This window comes from Globicephala melas, chromosome 1 (genome assembly GCF_963455315.2).
Source record: "Globicephala melas chromosome 1, mGloMel1.2, whole genome shotgun sequence".
In the NCBI taxonomy this organism is placed as follows: Eukaryota; Metazoa; Chordata; class Mammalia; order Artiodactyla; family Delphinidae; genus Globicephala; species Globicephala melas.
In genome coordinates, this window is record NC_083314.1 from 55,240,287 (window position 1) to 55,263,702 (window position 23,416).

Below are 23,416 nucleotides of genomic sequence, written 5' to 3' on the forward strand. Positions count from 1 at the left end.
AGTACAACCAAGTGTGAAGCTTGCCTAATATTACTGTGAATCTGGTCTTTTACAATTACTTGGGCATGTGTCTTAAAGGAAATCACACTATATTTGCCAACCACTGCCTTCTTGTAACTTACTATCCATTTTACAAGTAACTACATACAATTCTGAGGTCAACAAACAGAAAGCCAGTTTGAAATCCAAAGGAAGCAATACCAAGTACACCTCAAGTTTCAAAAGCAGGAGCAATTCAGAACTTGTGGAAGTATATAAACGTGACAAAGTAGTTTAAAGACAATCCCTATAGGGCTTCCTTGGTAGCGCAGTCGTGACAAGGTAGTTTAAAGACAATCCCTATAGGGCTTCCTTGGTAGCGCAGTGGTTAAGAATCTGCCTGCCAAGGCAGGGGACACAGGTGCGAGCCCTGGTCCGGGAGGATCCCACATGCTGTGGAGCAGCTAAGCCCATGGGCCACAACTACTGAGCCTGTGCTCTAGAGCCCACGAGCCACAACTACTGAGCCCGCATGCCTATAGCCTGTGTTCCTCAACAAGAGAAGCCACCACAATGAGAAGCCCCCGCTCGCCGCAACTAAAGAAAGCCTGCACACACCAACAAATACCCAACGCAGCCAAAAATAAAATAATTTTTTAAAAATAATAATAATCCCTATAATGTTGCATTGATGGACTTAACTTTCTGCTAAGATTCCTTGCGTTCAAATTAATACCCTTTAACACACTTCACTTTTTGAACAACGTTTGAAAAATATGCAAAGGTACCTTAATTCATTTTATTTTAGATCTTTCCCAGGAAATTAAGAGCAACTTTAGTCCTTTTAAATCTGCATCCCTTTTTAGTTAAATTACAGGCTAAGGTAAGACAATTTAGAGTGACTTGAACTTCCACTTTTGCTTTGACAGGCAAATTGCTGAAAATAATTAAATAAAAGAATACTCCAATTCCCCCCAGCAGGAACACATTTCTATGCCACCTCCAATTCTAACTTTTGATATTTGCGTTGACAGAATGTCAATTACAGAACTAATAATAAAGTGTATTGAAAATGTATGAAGTCTCTGATCTATAAAAGAAAAGAAACTATTACTTCCTACTCTGTGATTTTTGTAGCTTTTTTAATACAGGTGATGGCTAATAGATTTTCAAAAGGCAAGGTGACATTTCAAACAGTGAAAAACTGTTAAGAACAGAAGTGAAAAATTTTTAGGGAAAAACAGAAATCTGATGACTTGTTCTTATTCAGACCATATATAAGAATGAGAAATTGGGCTTCCCTGGTGGCGCAGTGGTTGAGGGTTCGCCTGCCGATGCGGGGGACGCGGGTTTGTGCCCCAGTCCGGGAGGATCCCGCATGCTGCGGAGCGGCTGGGCCCGTGGGCCGTGGCCGCTGGGCCTGCACGTCTGGAGCCTGTGCTCCACAGAGGGAGAGGCCACAGCAGTGACAGGCCCGCGTACCGCAAAGAGAAAAAAAAAAAAAGAATGAGAAACTGAAATGTTTATGTATGTTTTTCATATTTTCAATTGCAATTCCATAAATGTTACCTCTTTTTTCTAGTCTTTCTCAGTATGAAATCATTTTGAAGCAATATAAAAGGAAAAATATTTATTCATTTATTACTATAATTTTATTATAATAAATATATTTATTATTTATTCCTTCATTTATTATTTTTCATATTGTTTACTGAATCTCATTGAGAAGGTGGCATTTGAGGAAAGATTAGAAAGAGAGGAAGGAGAGATCCATGTGGCAATCTAGGAAACAAGGAGTTCCAGCCAGCGGGTACAGCAAGTGCAGCAGCTCGAAGGCAGAGTACACCTGGTGTGTTTGAAGAATAGCAAAGGATAAGGGTGGAATTTGTGGGGCAGAAAGTGACAGGAAATGAGGTCAGAAAGGTTAAAAGCAGAGAGCAAAATCACAGACAGCCTTGTAAACTATGGTAAAGAACTTTGGCAAGTGAAATGAAAAGCCAACTGAGGATTTTTAGAAGAAATGTGATCTGACAGATTTCAAAAGGATGACTATGGTGATATGGAATACAGACGAAGGGGTTGTGGACAAGGGTGGAAGGCAGCAGACCCGTTAGGAGGTACTACAATAATCCAGTACAAGAAATGACAGGGCCAGAGAGAGGTCAGATTCTGGATTCTAAGATTTGGAGCCTAGGAGTTGTCACTTGCTGACAGGGGAAGACTAAAGGCTTGGTTGTGGGAGAATCAGGCTTCACCCATATACTCCACCTGGAACACATCCTCTCCGTAGAATAGAAAAGAGAGAAGCAAAACCATCGTATGCATGCAAGGCCTCACGTCCAGCATGGATCTGTGACTAGCTAGGAACCCCTCTGGTCTGAGTGTATGTACAGCCTTGCATGTATACACAGCCTCCCAGACCACCAGTGATATGTAGAATCTAATGAGGCCCATTCATTTCTTAAATCCCCTTATTAAAATTCTGGTCAATCTGTGGCTTTCCCCAACCAGAATTACAACCTCATGCTACTTAAAACATTGGTCTTCCCATTCTTTTGCCATAAAAAAAAATCACTATTGTTTCCAACAATGTTCTAGAAATACGGGGTTTTTCTACATTTGCTCCAAATCAAGTGAGTCCCTTCCACGGGTGAAAACAAAGCTACTAGTTTTCACAGCTTGCCCCACCCTAGCAAAACCACCACAATAATAAGCCAGTGGTGGGAATGAGAAGAATGGGAGCAGCCTCAAGCACTAAAACACCACAGACTGTTCTCACCCAAGGTTCAGTGGTTTTTCTTAAATAAATGCTTCTCAATTTTTTATATAATTTGATCACTTTCTCAAGACCTTAACTGGCTGTTTTCTGACAATTTTATTGACATTTATGATTGCTTTTTGATGAGCAGATTTGCCAAGCTCCTCACCCAAGCCATTCTGCACTAAACACATTTTAAATGTAATTTGCCTGAGCAACCTACTAAAAAATGTCATAGAAAATATTTTTAAACATTTCTAAGTACGGAAATTGCCAGTATGCTAAAATCACTATTTTCTTTTGACTGTTAACATGACTTGGTTGAAGAGCTTACTCAGGTGACCTTAAGTAGAAAAGCCTCTAAGCAGAGTAAATAGCATTTGCAAAGACACAGAAGCACGTCAGGGAACTGCATGCATTTTGTTAAGTGTTAGGTTAAGTGTTGGGTGGGTAACTATTTTTAGCTCTCCCTTTCCTACTACAGATGAGCTCAAATCTCTTACACCCTAAATATGCCCTTTGTTGGCCAGATGCAACCCAATGTTTTTACTCCAATCTCTTTTCTCGTCTTCTCCATCAACCTTCTTGAAAGAATAATTTGAACACTATTCAAACTTCTCCCCTTCCTCACCTCTAGTCAATCCTCAATCCACTACAATAAGGCTTCCTTCCCAACTTTACTAAAATTACCCTCAGAAGGGTTCAGTAATCTCTCAAATTTACCAAATCCAATTAACAATTTTTGGTCCTTATCATACTGAAACTCTTGTTCCATTTGTCAATACTGCACATCACTCTTTCCTTCTGAATCTCCACTCCTTAGTCTATTAACACATTGTCTTAGCTCTCCTCATATTGTTCTGATCATTTTTCTGCAGATAAGTCCTTTAGCTGCACTTAAAGGATCTCTTAAACTCTACTTCTAAACCCCCCCTCCCACATTTCTCCCAAGGAAATTTCAGCCATTATCACTGCTTCACACTGATGACTCTCAAAACTTTATCTCCAGTTGTAAAACTTCTCTCACAATTTAAGACTATTTCTAATAACTGAAAAGTAGTTCCACTTTAATGTTCCACAGTGAGTTCAAATTCATCAGTGTCTGAAACTGAATGAATCTTACCCCCACCCCCAAACCGACTCTTCCCAGGTGTTCCCTATCTCATTTGTTGGCATCCACACCATCCAGGCACCTCAGCTACAAACCTAGATTGAATTTATGATTCTTTCTCCTCCCTTCTCTTCTGCTGCCCATGACATCCAATTAAGTTACAAGCCCCACTGCTTTAACCTCAGGAATATTCTCAAATCTCTTTTACCCCTCATTCCTTACATTTTGAGGTAGTCATTTTGACACAACTGTGTCAAAAGAACTTTGTCAAAATGGCTATGTCAGAAATGAAGCTTGACAGTATAGCACAGGGAGATGGGCTTGGTGCTTTGTGACCACCTGGAGGGGTGGGAGAGGGAGGGTGGGAGGGGGAGGCTCAAGAGGGAGGGGGTATGGGGACACGCGTATGCATATGGCTGATTTGCTTTGTTGTGAAACAGAAACCAACAAGGTATTGTGAAGCAATTATACTCCAATAAAGATCTATTAAAAAAAAAAAAGAAATGAAGCTTGAGCCCAGTTTAGCTCTCTGCCAAGACTGGAAAATGATGGCCTATCCAATACTTCCTACATGATTTTAAGATCCTGGCAGTGAATGTTTCTAAATATTTTGCTGATTAAAGCCATGGCCGCTGAGCCTGCGCATCCGGAGCCTGTGCTCCACAACGGGAGAGGACACAACACTGAGAGGCCCGCATACTGCAAAAAAAAAAAAAAAAAAAAATGATCTAGAAAATGTAAGATCTACAATATCTTGTCTGTAAAGGGAATACTAAAAATACTACCTTTTAAGCAATTAGAAGCAGAGTTACAATTCAGTGGTTTAAAAGAAGAATATACGCATGCCTCATTTTATTGTTCTTTGCTTTACTACTCTGGCACACATTGTGAACTTTACAAATTGAAGGTTAGTAGCAATCCTGGGTCCAGCAAGTCTATCGGCAGCATTTTTCCAATAGCATTTGCTCACTTCAAGTCTCTGTGTCACATTTTGGTAATTCTCACAATATTTCAAACTTTTTCATTATTATTACATTTGTTATGGTGATCTGTGATCAATGATTTGATGTTACTATTGCAAAAAAGATTACAACTTGCTGAAGGCTCAGATGATGGTTAGCATTTTTTAGCAAAAAAGTATTTTTTAATTAAGGTATGTATACTGTTTTTAGCTATAATGCTATTGCACACTTAATAGACTACAGTGTAGTGTAAACATAACTTTTATATGCACTGGGAAACCAAAAAATTCATGTGGCTCACTTTATTATGATATTTGCTTTATTGCAGTGGTCTGGAACAGAACCCACAATACCTCCAAGGTATGCCTGTACTTTGATTTTGTGTGTCATGAAAATTCATGCGCTTTAGGGTAAGACTGCCATAGGTTTGAATTCTGTAGATTATACTTTTTTAGCCCTATGACCTCGAATAATTTACTTAAAATTTTTTTAGCCTATTTCCTCACATGTAATATAAAGACGATAATAGTCATTTCTCAGGACTAATGTGAGTAAAATATGAAACTAGGTCTATTAAATATCAAATACATTATATACACAAAGCAGATATTTAATCCATTTTAGTTAGTTATCCTTCTTTTAAGTTAGTGAATAGAAGTGAGGAATTTTTATTTACTAAATTAGAATAAAAGGCATAATTATGTGGTACTAAATTGTATAATATATTTTTACTGAGTAGGGCTGAGTCATTCTATTATTTTTCTTCTTTCCCAATTCTAGCTCCATATATTTTTTCATTTCTAAAGGAAATGGCATTTTTGCAAGACATTATCTGAAATCTTGTGTTCAAGTAACTTTCTGGTAGATACTTGTCACACCTATTTATTTTTCTTCCTGAGCACACAGCTCAATTATATTCCCCAACCACCCCTGTGGTTCTTGTTTAGCAGAAAAGAATGTGCACAGCTTCCACGTCTGGCCCAAAATTCTCCTTCATGCGATCTCTGTCTTTTCCTCTTCATGTTGGCTGGGACAGAGATGACAAAAGTGTTCCCGGAAGTCATATAAAATATAATGGAGTCACACAATGGAAGTAAGGGCTGAACTCTGTGATCACTAGAATACTAAGGAAGTGAATGTTCTGTGACTCCAAGGCTAGGACATAAAAGGCACTGCAACTTCCACCTTGGTTTCGGGGATTGCCATCTGGGGAAAGCTAACCATTATATCATAAGGACACCCAACGAGAACTATGGGGAGGCCTATGTGGAGAGGAACTGAAGTTTCTTGCCAATCGCCAGCAACATTTTGGCAGCTATGTGAATCAGCCCCTTGGAAGCTCCTCCAAGCTTTCAGCCCCACCCAATGAAGTCTTCAGATAACTATACCCCCCAGATAATATCTGACTCTTCCTAAGAAACTCTTAGCCAGAATTGACCAGACAAGCCTAATTCCTGACCCACAGAAACCATGAGATAATACATGTTTTTTAAGTCAAAAAAAAAAATTACTTCCAACCACATGTAAAAATTTAAATAGATCACAGACAAATCATTAAGGAAAAAAACTGACAGGGAATTCCCTGGTGGTCCAGTGGCTAGGACTCCATGCTTCCACTGCAGGGGCCCATGTTTGATCCCAGGTCAGGGAACTAAGATCCCTCAAGCTGCACGGCACAGCCAAAAAAAAAACCGAAAATGACAAATTAGACTTCACAAAAATTAAACTTTTGTTTCTCAAAAGACAATGTTCATTTCTTTTTATGGCTGAGTAATATTCCATTGTATATATGTGCCACATCTTCTTTATCCATTCATCTGTCGATGGACACTTAGATTGCTTCCATGTCCTGGCTATTGTAAATAGAGCTGCAGTTGAACATTGCGGTACATGACTCTTTTTGAGTTACGGTTTTCTCAGGATATATGCCCAGTAGTGGGATTGCTGGTAGTGAGGTGGATGGACCTAGAGTCTGTCATACACCGTGAAGTAAGTCAGAATGAGAAAAACAAATATCATATGCTAACACATATATATGGAACCCACCCACCCCCAAAAAAAAGTGGTTATGAAGAACCTAGGGGCAGGACGGGAATAAAGACGCAGACATAGAGAATGGACTTGAGGACACAGGGAGGGGGAAGGGAAATCTGGGACGAAGTGAGAGAGTGGAATGGACTTATATATACTACCAAATGTAAAATAGATAGCTAGTGGGAAGCAGCCGCACAGCACAGGGAGATCAGCTCCATGCTTTGTGACCACCTAGAGGGGTGGGATCGGGAGGGTCAGTGGGAGGCACAAGAGGGAGGGGATATGGGGATATATGTATATGTATAGCTGATTCACTTTGTTATAAAGCAGAAATTAACACACCATTAACACAATTTCTGTTATAAAGCAGAAATTATACTCCAATAAAGATGTTAAAAAAAAAAGATATTGTTCAGAAAATGAAAAGGCAAACTACAGAAAGGGAGAAAATATTTGCAAAATATACCCGATAAAGGACCTTTGCCAACATATATAAAGAAATCTTAAAAATCAACAAGGAAAAAATAATCAACAAGGAGACAAATAACCCAATTTTAAAATGGTCAACAGATTTGAATAGAGTCTTGACCAAGAAGATAAACAGATGGCAAATACCACAGAAAAAGATGCACGACAGAATTAGTCATTAGAGAAATTCAACTTAATATCACAAGAAATGATTATACACCCTCTAGAATGGCTAAAATTTTAAAAACTGACAATGCCGAATGTTGATAAGGATTCAAAGCAACTGACTCATCAGTAAGGAAAATGGCACAGCTACTTTGAAAAACAGCTCAGTTGTTTCCTACAAAGTTATCAACAACATACGCTTACTGTAAGACATAGCCATTCCACTCCTAGGTGTTTACCCAAGAGAAATGAAAGCACATATTCACCAAAGACTCATACTCAAATGTTCATAGCAGCTCTATTCCTAATAGCCAATAGCTAAAAACAAATTCACCATTAACTGGTGAATAGACAGATAAACAAATCGTGGCGTATCTTTACAACAGATTACTACTAACAATAAAAAGGAACCACCTATTGATACAACATATATAAATCTCAAAAGTTTTACGCTATGTGAAAGATGCTATATATCAATACAAAAGTCTGTACTATATGATTCATTTTATATGAAATTGTAGAAGAGGCAAAACATGGTGACGGAACACAGATTAGTGATTGACAAAGACCACAAGTGAGGGGAAAAGATGGACTGTAAAGGGGCATGAGGGAAATTTGGCCGGGGGGAGGGGGGAGGGAGGGGTGGTTAATGGAAATGTTTTATATCATGATTCTTGCGGTAGTTATACAGATGTATATCCACTTGTCAAAATTTGATGAACCATACACTTAAAACATGTACATTCTATTGTATGTAATTTATATCTTCATAATTTTTTAAATGAAACACTCAGAATAATGTCTAGCATACTAAGCACTCAACAAATATTAGCTAAAAATAACTTATTTTTATGGCAATCAAAGAAAGGAATGGTTTCATAGAGAGAAAGACTGAGAATTCTAAAATGCCCTTTTCAAAGGGCCAAATGAAGTGTGACTCTCCTGAGGTTGGTTAGCATCTCTCAGCAGCATTCAAGTAGTAAACAGAGAAGATACCAGCTAGTATTTCAAAAAGTGAATGGTAAGTGAAAAGGCAACAACAAAAAACAAGTCAGAACTGAATAATGTCAAATGAGGAGTACGACATGAAATATCACTGAAATTCTAAAAACACTTAAGAGAATTTGAAAGTTCTCATTTAACACTTCAAAAGTACTTAAAATAGGAAGCAAGACAAAAAAGTTAGGCTGTCAAATTTAAATAGTTGTATAAGTGGGACTGGGGAGTATTCAACCAAGGAACCAAATAGACCAAATTCTCTTCTGCATCTAGTAGAATCTAGTCTAAGAGTAGCAGAGACTACAGAGAATTACCACTCCTCGCTTTATCCCTCCCATAGGCACGCACACACGCGCACGCACACACACACACACACACACACACACACACATACACACCACACATCGTTCAGGATTATAAGTAAAGCAGCTATGTAAAGAGAGGGAACTGAATAAATTTCACTTCTTACCCTCTTCTGCTTCATCCTCCTGGGGTGACAATGGGCCCCCTCCACTAGTAGGAGTGATTGGTTCCTCCTTCTCAGACTCTCGCTGTAGACTCACCACCTCATATATTGCATCTCCAGCATTGGTATGGCCTTTTCCCTCAGACTGAGAAAGATATAAACACATGTTTCAACATTAGAAATGTTTTGGTTTTTTGTTTTCTTTTTGCGTTACGCGGGCCTCTCACTGTTGTGGCCTCTCCCATTGCGGAGCACAGGCTCCGGATGCACAGGCTCAGCGGCCATGGCTCACGGGCCTAGCCGCTCCGCAGCATGTGAGATCTTCCTGGACCGGGGCACGAACCCGTGTCCCCTGCATCGGCAGGCGGACTCTCAACCACTGCACCACCAGGGAAGCCCCAACATTAGAAATTTGAAGAAGGGACTTCCCTGGTGGTCCAGTGGTTAAGACTCCACGCTCCCAATGCAAGGGGCCCAGATTCAATCCCTGGTTAGGGAACTAGATCCCACATGCTGCAACTAAGACCCAGCGCAGCCAAATAAACAAATATTTTTTTTTAAAAAGGGAATCTGAAGAAAACATTGAAAGATAGTATATTTCAGTGGTCCTTAAAAAGAGCTAAAATGAAGAGCAGCATGTCATGTTTGATCTACAGCATGTCTGAAGTTGAGAAAAAATTTTAAAGTATATTGTTCTTCACATAGTAGTCTAAATGTATCGTTCTTTTAGTATTATTTTAACCAATACAATGAAACCTACTAACCATTTTGAGAAAACTCGATTTCTTTTATCAGAAAAACCTGAGACAGCACAGATTCCAGGGCAGACAGATAAGCAAGTGATGCTGGATTCTCAGGACTGACTACCTTGCTCTGAGGTAAAGAGATACCAGCTATGTCCATCAGCTAATTCATCAAAGCAGACACTTATCACCTTATAAATGGTTTATATTCTAAATGGCCATTGGTTAAGGAGGAAAAATTAAGGCAACAGCCAATTAACCAACCTAGCACAGCCTACACAGCCCTAAATAAATTGGACCTTGCCTCTCTCTCAAGCCTCATCTCACACCTAAAGACTGTTACTACATTTCAGCCACTCTGGCCTTGTTTCAGCTCTGGGAACTTTAAATTCTTTCCCCACTCAAGGTCTTGGGACATTCTTTTCTTTCTGCCAATACAGCTTTTCCTCCTACTCTTTGCTAACTCCCATCAATCCTGGATCCTTACCTCCTAATGTCACTTTACAAAGAAGCTAAATGAAGTTTCCATGTTTTTGATTCCCAGCAAACCCTGTCCTTCTCCTTTACTGCACTTACTACAATATAACTACACATAATTCTTATTATTATATTTATTTGTTTAATGGCTATCTCATCCAGAAGAGAGGAAGCATTATATGCGCAAGGATTATGTTGACTTCCTTTTTTTTTTTAGGTCATTTCTATTTAATTAAGAAATTTGTAATTTAAAAGAGACAATGACAAACTAGAACACAACCACAGGAAGACAGGATAGTGAAACTTCTAGAAACTACCTTAGAAAAAACAGTTGAAAAATTCAATTAAATACTTATTGAACAAATGCAGAATAAATGAACTAGGGGGTGGTTTTAACCTGAAGATACAATAAACAACTTCAAATATTCAGAGGGCTGTCAAACAAAAAATGAAAGACTTGTTCAGTATTTCTCCAAAGGGCAGAACTTGACCCAAGGGCCAAATATAAGCAGCCAAGAGGCTGCAGGACAGTCGTACAAAGTGTATCACTTAATCGCTTCTTTCCCAAACAATGCATTCCACACTTACGTTTCCCTTCTTCTGAAAGGAAATATTACAACTTAATACTTCTCATGAATGTCTTTAACAAGTCCCATTTTCATGGCAAGCCCTCCACTGCCAGCAATGGATGTACTCACACTCTCAGAAAAAAATCTAAAGTTAACAAGCTGGTTTACTAGGGATATGGCCTTTGTTCCTCAGCTCTATCTCAGCATTTTATATTTGTGATTCTCAGGAGGGGAGAGAAAAAGAGCATATTCTCCAAAGGGGGTGAATTAGAGTCCCCGGCACTTCAGATCCTGCCCCTGGGGACAGTCCTCCTCAAACCCCAGACGTATCACTGTAACTATCAACCTGTGGTAGAGATGGGAGTGTGCTGGGGCAGAAGAAAACAGCTGACAACCACTGTTCTACATGAAGTAGGAGAGCTGTATTTCACGAGTCACTAGGAAATATAAACTGACTGCCTAATACTGACGGGCTCCATCCAAACTGTCAAATATTACAAAATGAGAATTGTTTCAACAACCATTCAGCATGTTTAAGGACAAAATATATATAATATATTTTATATTATATACGTATTTTATCACATACTCAGTAAGGAATGCTGAGGTGCTTAATCTATCCAATAAAATTGAAAATAAAAACTTTACATTTTTCTGTCAGTATTCAGGATGCTGAAGGTGGATCTTGAACTCAGAATGATAAGTCAGTTTTCGAGGAAAGCCACATAATCAGTGAGTCTGGCTAACTGCTGTTCATTGGGGATGGGTGGAACGGGGGCAGGCTCTGAAAAGGGAATAAACCTGTTAAAGGAAACAACCAGGGCCCCTGCAACTGGCTTTCTGGGCATGACCATCCTTGTGGTGGAGTCGGCCTGCCATCCTTGTTCTAGGATACCTTTCACAGCCTCTTCCACGGGAAGTCCAACAAAGGCTGCGAAATCGTCGGCAATAACGGAGGTATATGCCTGAGAGACCAGGGAGAAGGCTCGCCTCCAGGTGGCATCTCTAAGTGCCTCCATGATTGGCTGGACCGTCTCAGACCATGGGTGAGCGCTGATGGTGGTATAGATCCCAGGGAAATCTCTCTGCCAGATTCTTTGTCCTACCGACCAAATTCCCCCAAGTTCAGAATTTGCAGATTTTATAGCAGGTGGTATTCTTTTCCAAAGATATCTTGCATTATTCATGTCATTATAAAGCAGATATAAAGCTAGAAGCTGACCATACACTGGGGGTGTAGCAATTCCTCCTGGAGCCTCGAGCTCCTGGTTCTCGCACTGATCCAGCAACTTTCTGAAACTAAAGGAACTTTCCGCCATCACCGCCACGGGCATCTTCCCAGCTGGTCCCACCACTGAACCTCCCCGCCGAGCCAGACCTCAGACTGTCCCTATGTTGACTTTCAATCAGAAATAATATGGTACCTGACACATAGAAGGTACTCAACAAATGAGTGGAATAAATGAATAGACTAATGGTAAAACATGAATTTTAGAGTCAAATAGATCTGAGTCTGAACTCAAATTTCACTACTAATAAGAGTGTGCTCTTGGACAAAATACTTAACTTTTCTGAGTCACAGTATCTATAACAATAAAATGGAAATAAACCACCTTAAAATTATTAAGAAGATTAAATATAACAATACTTTGGACATAAACCAAAGTGCTGGAACAAATTTATAATAATATTATTATTATTGCAATGTTTGTACCACCATACTAGACTCTAAAGAAAATAAAATATGAATAATATAAATCTAACTTTACACATAAAGGAACTAGAGAAAGAGGGACAAACAAAACCCAAAGTTAGTAGAAGGAAAGATATCATAAAGAACAGAGCAGAAATAAATGAAATAGAAACAAAGAAAACAATAGCAAATATCAATAAAATTAAAAGCTGGTTCTTTGAGAAGATAAACAAAATTGATAAACCATTAGCTAGACTCATCAAGAAAAAGAGGGAGAGGACTCAAATCAATAAAATTAGAAATGATAAAGGAGAAGTTACAACAGACAGCGCAGAAATACAAACATCCTAAGAGACTACTACAAGAAACTCTATGCCAATAAAATGGACAACCTGGAAGAAATGGACAAATTCTTAGAAAGGTATAAGCTTCCAAGACTGAACCAGAAAGAAATAGAAAATATGAACAGACCAATCACAAGTAATGAAATTGAAATTGTGATTAAAAATCTTCCAACAAACAAAAGTCCAGGACCAGATGGCTTCACAGGTGAATTCTATCAAACATTTAGAGAAGAGCTAATACCCACCCTTCTCAAACTCTTCCAAACAATTGCAAAGAAAGGAACACTCCCAAACTCATTCTATGAGGTCACCATTACCCTGATACCAAAACCAGACAAAGATACTACAAAAAAAGAAAATTACAGACCAATATCACTCATGAATATAGATGCAAAAATCCTCCACAAAATACTAGCAAACAGAATCCAACAACACATTAAAAGGATCATACACCATGATCAAGTGGGATTCATCCCAGGGATGCAAGGATTCTTCAATATACGCAAATCAATGTGATACACCATATTAACAAATTGAAGAAGAAAAACCATATGATCATCTCAATAGATGCAGAAAAAGCTCTTGACAAAATTCAACACCGATTTATGATAAAAACTCTCCAGAAAGTGGGCATAGAGGGAACCTACTTCAACATAATAAAGGCCACATACGACAAACCTACAGTAAACATCATTCTCCATGGTGAAAAACTGAAAGCATTTCCTCTAAGATCAGGAGCAAGACAAGGATGTCCACTCTCGCCACTATTATTCAACATAGTTTTGGAAGTCCTAGCCACAGCAATCAGAGAAGAAAAAGAAATAAAAGGAATACAAATTGGAAAAGAAGAAGTAAAACTATCACTGTTTGCAGATGACATGATACTATACATAAAGAATCCTAAAGATGTTACCAGAAAGCTACTAAAGCTAATCAATGAATTTGGTAAAGTTGCAGGATACAAAATTAATGCACAGAAATCTCTTGGATTCCTATACACTAATGATGAAAAATCTAAAAGAGAAATTAAGGAAACACTCCCATTTACCACTGCAACAAAAAGAATACAATACCTAGGAATAAACCTACCTAGGGAGACAAAAGACCTGTGTGCAGAAAACTATAAGACACTGATGAAAGAAATTAAAGATGATACAAAGAGATGGAGAGATACACCATGTTCTTGGATTGGAAGAATCAATATTGTGAAAATGACTATACTACCCAAAGCAATCTACAGATTCAGTGCAATCCCTATCAAGTTACCAATGGCATTTTTTACAGCACTAGAACAAAAAACCTTAAAATTTGTATGAAGACACAAAAGAGCCTGAACAGTCAAAGCAGTCTTGAGGGAAAAAAAAGGAGCGGCAGGAATCAGACTCCCTGACTTCAGACTATACTACAAAGCTACAGTAATCAAGACAATATGGTACTAGCACAAAAACAGAAATATAGACCAATGGAACAGGATAGAAAGCCCAGAGATAAACCCACGCACCTATGGTCAACTAATCTATGACAAAGGAGGCCGGGATATACAATGGAGAAAAGACAGCCTCTTCAATAAGTGGTGCTGGGAAAACTGGACAGCTACATGTGAAAGAATGAAATTAGAACACTCCCTAACACCATAAACAAAAGTAAACTCAAAATGGATTAGAGACCTAAATGTAAGACCGGACATTATAAAACTCTTAGAGGAAAACATAGGAAGAACACTCTTTGATGTAAATCACAGCAAGATCATTTTTGACCCACCTCCTAAAGTAATGGAAAGAATAAATGGATTAATCTCCAAAATATATAAACAGCTCATGCAGCTCAATGTTAAAAAAAACAAACAACCCAATCCAAAAATGGGCAGAAGACCTAAATAGACATTTCTTCAAAGAAGACATACAGATGCACAAGAAGCTCATGAAAAGCTGCTCAACATCACTAATTATTAGAGAAATGCAAATCAAGACTACAATGAGGTATCACCTCACACCAGTTAGAATGGGCATCATCAGAAAATCTACAAACAACAAATGCTGGAGAGGGTGTGGAGAAAAGGGAACCCTCTTGCACTGTTGGTGGGAATGTAAATTGATTGATACAGTCACTATGGAGAACAGTATGGAGGTTCCTTAAAAAACTAAAAATAGAACTACCATATGACCCAGCAATCCCACTACTGGGCATATACCCAGAGAAAACCATAATTCAAAAAGATACATGCACCCCAATGTTCACTGCAGCACTATTTACATTAGCCAGGTCATGGAAGCAACCTAGATGCCCATTGATAGACGAATGGATAAAGAAGATGTGGTACATATATACAATGGAATATTACTCAGCCATAAAATGGAATGAAATTGGGTCATTTGTAGAGACATGGATGGATCTAGAGACTGTCATACAGAGTGAAGTAAGTCAGAAAGAGAAAAACAAATATCATATATTAATGCATATATGTGGAATCTAGAAAAATGGTACAGATGAACCAGTCTGCAGGGCAGAAATAGAGACACGGATGTAGAGAACAAAGGTATGGACACCAAGGTGGGAAAGTGGCGGGGGTGGAGGGGTGGGGGTGGTGGTGGGATTAATTGGGAGATTGGGATTGACATGTGTAAACTAATATGTATAAAATGGATAACTAATGAGAACCTGCTGTATAAAAATAAATAAATAAAATTCTAAAAATAAAAAAAGAAGAATATAGGCATAGATAGAGAAATAATATCTCTAATATCTACCTGTATTGTAATCCATTTAAATTATAAAAATAAAACTACTTTATTCACTGTTTTCAAGAATTACTTTTGAACCATAAACCAAATTTCGGGTGCATTTTCAAATCATTTAGCAAATAATAAAATGTAAAACTGTCTACTACATTAAACATAGAAAAAAAAAGAAGAAGAAGACAGCCGTGGAAAGTTAAATGGTTAGGTTTAAACCAACCAAATTTTTATTGCATTTCTGCTATATTTAAGAAACAAAGACCTCAATCCCTAGAGCAACCATTAAAATAATTATATAAAGAAATATAATAAAAATGAAATACTAACTGTTCAAATAATCCAAAAGATGACAGCAAAGGAGAAATAAAGAAATGTAAAATAAGAAACAAGTAGGAAACAAATAATAAAATAGTAAACTTAAATTTAAACATATCAATATTTATGTTAAATATAAACTGCCTAAACAATTAAAAAACAAAATTCTCAGATTATGTTTAAAAAAAGACAACTATTTTCTGTCTACAAAAAAACCCACTTTAAATGTAGTGACATAGGCAAGTTGAAGGTAAAATGAGCTTAGAAGACATACCACAAAAACACTAATCAAAAGAAAGCTGAAGAGACTATATTAATAAAAGACAAAGCAGACTACCAAACAAGAAAAAAAAAATCACTGCGTATAAAGAAGGACACTGCACCATGTTGAAAGGATCAACTCAACAAGAACACATAAGAATCTTGTAAGTGTATGCACCTAACAACAGGCTTTCAAATATATGAAGCAAAAAATTCAAAGAAATGAAAGGAGAGGGACCAATTCATATTTATAATTGGAGACATCAACATTCTTCTCACAGTAACGAAAAGAAGTTTACAAAAATTCAGCAATCTTATAGAAGAACTGAACACCATCAACAGCAGGATCTGATATTTATATACCACTCCACCGAATAACAGCAGAGTACATATTCTTTTCAAATGCAAATGGAACATTCACCAAAACAAACCATTTCCTGGATTATAAAACAAACTTTAAGAAAATTTTTAAACGTGAAATAATATGTTTAGTGACCGTGATACAAGTAAACTGGAAATCAACAACAGAAATACATCTGAAAAATCCCCAAATACTCGGGAATAAAATAACACACTTCTAAATACTCCATGGATCTAAGCCAAAGAGGAAGGCTCAAATTAGAAAATATTTTGAACTGAACAAAAATGAAAATACAATAAATCAAAATTAGTGGGATACATCTAAACAGTGTACATAGGGAGATTTAGAGCTATAAATGCTTGCAAGTATTTCAAGTGAGACATCCAAAAATCAATAACCTAAACTTCCACCTTAAGAAACTAGGAAAAGAAGCACAAAATAATCTAAAACTAGCAGAAGTGAGAAAATAAAGATAATAGCACAAATCAATAAAACCGGGGACAGAAAAAATTAAAAATCAATGAAACCAAAACGTAGTTCTTTACAAAGACCAATGAATTGATAAACCTCTAGCTAAATTCCCAAAGCAAAAAAGAAAGAAGATACAAATTACCAATACCAGGAACAAAAGAGTGGATATCACTACAGACCCCATGACATCAAATGGATAATAAATAAATACTGCAAATGGCCCTATGCATATTAATTGGACAACTTAGAAAAAATGCACCAAGTTTAAGGTGTACAGCATAATGACCTGATACACTATATCAATATATATTGCAAAATAACTACCACAGTAACATCCTTCAACTCACATAGTTACTCTTGGTAACTTACTGATTATACTTTTTTATTTTTCAATTGAAGTATAGTTGATTTACAATGTTTCAGGTATACAGCAAAGTGATTCAGTTTTATATGCGTGTGTGTGTGTGTGTGTGTGTATATATATTCTTTTCCAGATTTCTTTCCATTATACGTTATTACAAGATATTGAATATAGTTCCCTGTGCTATACAGTAGGTCCTTGTTTTTATCTAATTTATACAGTAGTGTGTATCTGCTAATCCCAAATTCCCAATTTATCCATCCCAACTGATTATACTTTGATTTAAATAGGTTCAAATCAACATGCATCTTCAAAAGGGAATTTTCCTCTTATGCTTTTTAACTCTAATAACTGATAAAAGTCTTTGCCTCCAACTGAAAGGAATGTTAAGGCACCTGAAAGCAAAGAAGAGATTTGAGAGGAGGATAAAAAAAAAAGTTATTTTAACATTAAACCTATATTTAGCCCAGAGCCCATAAAAAGCCTAAATGAGGCCTGTGCTAGGAAAAAGATCTAAGAAAGGGCAGCTACTTCTACTTCCAGCCTGGCTCATGCTCTCCTAGAGAGGAAAGAAGAGGTGGCTCACTTTCCGCTATTAAGGGCCAAGCCACGGGAGCTTCTGAGAGCAGATAAGACTGTGATGACCTTTTGTCATTCCCTAAAACCTACCCTTTTCTTCAGACAAGGCTCCTCCCTCTAAACTATCTCTTGACTGAAAACACAAAACAGAATGATAGGCTTTGGAGAACAGACTTGTCAAGAGAGGAGCTTTTCCTCCCCCTTAACACTTGACCTCCAGTCTTACTTTAGGTCTCTTGGACATTACAACTCTGCCTCTCATTTCTCTATAACTTCCCCTTGTAGGGGAGCAAAACTTGCCACCCCAAAATGTCTCTTTGGCATGCAAATTATTTAGAGATGGAACAAATCAAGGCCAAAAAGACTCAGGAAAAATCTTTGACCTTCCCCCTAACTGCCTAAATTTAGATAGAGGGCCTGTTCCTGGAATAGAGCTGCAGTAAGAGATGTCTGCAAAGGATATGGGCTAGGTGTGATGGGGGAAACTCAGCAGGGCCTAGAGATCACAGTCCATTCTGTGTCCCATTGTCTCTGCATGGCCCAGCAAACATCTATTTACCAAATATTTTCTTTTCCATCTCCATGTGAACTGCCTTTTTTCCCTCTGAAGTTCCAAAACACTACCCCCAACATCCTCTTTTGTCTTCAACTGAAGATGGTATTGAAGTAAGAGCTTCAGCCATTTTGGAGAATTACTCAGTTTTCCTGGGTCTCTACCATGTATACATGTTACTAAACTTTTGTTTGATTTTCTCCTGTTAATCTATCTCATGTCAATGTAATTCTTAGGCCAGCCAGAAGAACCTAAAAGAGTAGAGGAAAATTTCTTCCACCCTAACACCCTTCTCGCCTGTTTCATGAGACTTCTCTTTTCTGAAGGTAAATTTTATTCCTAGCAGATGCAAAAAAAAAAAAACCCAAAAAACAGGTAAAGTACTTGGAACAGTGCTCAGCACATAGTAAGTGCTATGAAAGTGTTACTTCTGGTACTGTTTTGTGCTGTTAAATGATATAACACTTTGAGGCATGAGATAGTCTAACCTGTGGTACAATACGAAGAATAACTAAGAAGCAAAAGTGGCTTCCACATCCTATTCTAGTGCTCTTCTAGAAATCTTTCTGGGCAAATAATTATGTTAATAACAATAAGGATAGCAAGCATTCAATCCTGGCAACAACCCAAGCTCATCCCTTGAAAGGTCTTTTTTTTTTTTTTTTTTTTTTTTTCCTTGAAAGGTCTTTTTTCCCAGATCTTCATTTGGTTAAGTCCCCTCTTGTCACTCAGACCTTAGACATTTAAATATCACTTTCTTACAGAGGCCTTCCTTGACCACCCAATATCCACCAAGTCATCATAGCGCTCTGTTACTATCTGCTATCTTGCCATTTGTTTGCCTGCCCGTCTGTCCCCTCCATGTATCCTCCATACATACAATGTAAGCTTCATGAAGCAGGGACTTCATCTGCAGCATTTACCACTATATCCCCAACATCTACAATAGTAATCTGTCAGAGCAGGCACTTAATAAATGTTGATTTAATTAATAAGTAAATGAGCAAACAACGCTACATGGTAGGTATTATGTTTACCTCCATTTTACATATGAAGAAGCTGAAGCTCATGGACACAACTACCAAATGACAGAATGGGGAACTAGCCACATGCCTACTATCAGAATCAAATCATTAATATTTGGGGTTACCCTTTTGTGTCACTTTACAGTCTACAAAGTGATAGCACAGACAGTATCTTACATGCTAAAATATACTGCAGGGGAGCAGAATTTGTCACCCCAAAATATGCCACATTAGCATGAAACCAAGCAGGACCCCGTGGGGCCCTCTAGGGCAGGGGTCTCCAATCCCCGTACTAGTCCACAGCCTGTCAGGAGCCGGGCCGCACAGCAGAAGGTGAGCAATGGGTGAGTGAGCGAAGCTCCCTCTGCCGCTACCCATCACTCCCCATCGTTTTCATTGTCACCTGAACCATCCCCCCACCCCCACCCCAGTCCGGGGAAAAACTGTCTTCCACGAAACCAGTCCTGGGTGACAAAAAGGTTGGGGACCGCTGCTCCAGGGTACAAATCCTTTCCGTGTTCCCCATTTCTTGTTTGTAGGAAATAAGCTTCATTCAGCCTCCCAGATCTTCCCGGAGTACCAAAGGGAAGACTCAAACAGTTACTAATTAGGGAAGCATGGGAATGCAGAAACAAATGAGGAACAGTCAAGAAACAACAGTGCAGCATGGGACAGAGACGTGGTTCCTCCTCAAGGAATATACATTAACAACATATCTTTGAGTTCTTCAGCAGGAACTATGGCCCCCCACCCAGGTAGAGCACCAGATTCCTGGAACACCACCCTGTTACCTCACCACCAACCAATCAGAAGAAAGTCTGGACACAGTGGAAGATAATACAGACTCTGATCCCCTCCCCAAATGATTAAATGTGATTAACTTCCCCTTTCTCCATTTAAAAAACTTTCATGGTCAAGCAGAATCTTAGGAGTTGGTTCTTGGACATGAGTCTGCCTTCTCCCCAGGTTGCCGGCCTCCTGAATAAAGCAATCTTTCCTTTCTAAACGAGTATTGGCTTTCGAGCGAGTATTGGCTTTCGAGCTTGGCTTTCGAGCCGGCGGGCAGCCAAACATGAGTTCAGTGACAAGCATAAGGATTACTATTTTGAGCTAAAGACAATCAAAACCTAGCAGATTCAGGAAAGCTCTTTTACCTCTCCCTCACTTGCCTAAATTTACAGAGCAAAGGAAGAGAGCTATTACCAGAGATAGCTTCTTACCTAAGAAACTTACCTGTACAGCAGGGCAACCTTTGTTTTCCAAACATCTCCTCTCGCTTCCTGTGAATGGCCTTCCTCTCCTTTGTATCCATAGATCCCTCCCCTTTCTTTGGCTCAGGATGGTATGTAAGTTTCAATTACCAGCAACCTTTTGTGTCTTCATATCTTTATGGTGCTCCCATATGTACATAATTAAATTTTCCTCCTATTAATCTGTCTTATATTTATTTAAATATTAGACAAGCCAAAGAATCTAAAAGGGAAGAAGGGAAATTTTTTCCACCCCTACAATATTCCCTCTCTGCTGTGATCACAGAAAATGACTCACATATACCCTCAAAGGAACTCCTTTTAACCATAACTTTGTGTCATTCTACTACTATTGTCCCTCCTTTTTCTAAACCCCACAGCATTCTGTACATTATTTTCACCTAGTATTTATCATAGCCCTCCTAGTAAAATGGTAATTTTTATATATTTCCTTATTAATAGGAGGTGACACAAAGTTCCTTTGGGGATAAGGTTGTATTTTAAATATCTTATCTTTGCTGTGCCACTACAATAGATATTATAAATTAACTTTGAATTAACTTGACTACAACAGTCATGGAATTATTTGTGCTAAAAACTTTTTATAATTCACTAATTCAAATGGCATAGAATTTTAGACATGAAAAAAAATTCAGGAATACTATTAACCCACATACACTATGTATCTACACTGGAATAGGTGAGTCCTTCTCAATCAAATGTAAATTTCACTATGTCTTTTTAGGTCAGATGCTCCAATAACTAAACATAACTTAATTTGTTATTATTATTAGAGTTTAAAAATCTCCATAATAAGCAGCAACACATTTTTTTCAGAAAATTTGTTCATCATGATAATCAGATATGCTAATAGAAATTATTTAAATTATTTAAACCCTACTAATTCTACAACATGTGCTTTGTATCTGAAGAAATGTCAATCTACACTAAAACATGTTGTGCTGGCCTCAAAATGTTCTGGATTTCCTAAACTAATCTAATGTAAACAACATTTCTTAAGAGTATCTTTAAAATGAATATTATATAAGCATTTCTTTTTTCATAACACTGTTTTTTCTCTATAATTGCCTCAAATTGTTCTTTGTAGTTTATCACACATCCCCAAATTAAGCAAGAATTCAAGAACCACCCCCTACATGTTTTCAATGCTGCTGACTCGGCTGACCCCCTTGACAAATGAACTCTATTTTACACTAACTTCATCTAAGCAGCTAAATCTGCTCCTATTTTTCTTGAAACTCTATAGTATTCATAAATGCCTAATTTATAAAATAAAAGATCACTGAGTTCAATGAAGTTAAGTGCTGCATTTTCCAAGCTCCCATCTCCATATGCTTCTACTCTTTTATGCCTAACATAACTGCTGTTATCAATTTTTACTACATTTTGGCACAAGCAAAAAGTAGAAAATACTTTTATGAAGAACAACACAGCTAAAAATGTTGCACACCATTACTGTGAACAAAAGCAGGTACCTCTGTCCATAGAAAATAATTTCATTTCAAAATTTCAAACAAGTAGTATTTTAAGAGTAACACCATAGTCTTAAGTACAAGAATATTATCTGGACCTAAAGTAAGTATATCTGACTATGAAATAAGCAAAATTTCATTATTAAATATCAATTAGGTTGCTACTTCCCCATCATACCCAAGTAGCTCTTCCTTGTCATATTTTTCTCCAGGTGATAAGCCTTTTGTTTTATTTATTAAATCTTCAACACACTAAAAGTCTTTAGATAACGAGGATCATTTATTCCTCACTAATAGGCCACTTGGTAATGTGGCCTTGGTAATGTAGTAACGTGTAATTTCTTAAACTCCACAAATGAAAGACAAGGGAAAGGAAAGCTAATACTTAATGAAAGGATCCCAAGTCACTGTGCTTGCCATCTTGCTTTTCTTAACAACTGCATATTACTTTTTAAATGCATTGCAAAAGAGTTTATGTACATAAGGATTCTCTCCTTTCTGGCTTACAATTTCAAATCTTTAAATACTAATTTTTCACAATAAATCCTTTTCAATCAACTAATAACTCCTCAAGTTTTCAATGAAGGCCTATAATAACTGACCTATTCTCATTTCAGTACCCAGAATGAAATACTGCTTTATTCAATTTTATTTCCTTTGATGTAGTCTCATTGTAAGATACACCCTATAGTACAATACAAAGCAAATCTGAAAGTAAGCGGTAACACCTAAATGTCTTATCGTTCTTTAGGCAAAATAAAACCAGAAAAATATAAAATTATTCTATGATTTTAAAAATTATAAAACAAAACAAAAACACTACTACAAAGGTTATAACTTTCCTATCAAAGAATCCTGCCAATAAACATCTTATGATGGGACTCACAGCATTTATTTTCAGTAATAGGAAAAGGAAGAAATAATAATTCATCAAATTACTTCTTAGGCAATTTATTAGTGTAGCAACAGGTGATGTCACTATAGTTTAAAGTTATGAGTATCTTCAATATGAATTCATTTTGGGGTACTTCAAAACTGTCATTTTAAAAATCACTTTGAAATGACAGAATAATAATAAGCACATAAAATTTGAAGGAGCAGAACCTTCCAAAATTCTAATTTTGCTTTCAGCTGTTTTGAAAGTCCTCCCATGAATTAATAAATTTTTTTAAAAAAGAAAATATCAAGTGATGCATAATTTCTTTTTTATTGAGATATAACTGACATATAACATTGTATAATGT

At 37.4% G+C, this 23,416-nt stretch overlaps 1 protein-coding gene and 1 pseudogene across 4 annotated transcripts in view; both read right to left on the reverse strand.

Moving 5' to 3' along the window:
- Nucleotides 1-23,416, reverse strand: part of RABGAP1L (RAB GTPase activating protein 1 like) — a 686,895-nt gene that overhangs the window by 543,550 nt on the left and 119,929 nt on the right. For all 4 annotated transcript variants that reach the window (XM_030875419.3, XM_060296102.2, XM_060296106.2 and 1 more), the window contains exon 11: nucleotides 8,946-9,087. In XM_030875419.3, coding sequence (XP_030731279.1) covers nucleotides 8,946-9,087 — 142 coding nt within the window. The remainder of the gene's footprint in view (nucleotides 1-8,945; nucleotides 9,088-23,416) is intronic.
- LOC115863024 (COP9 signalosome complex subunit 8 pseudogene) lies at nucleotides 11,101-12,099 on the reverse strand (annotated as a pseudogene).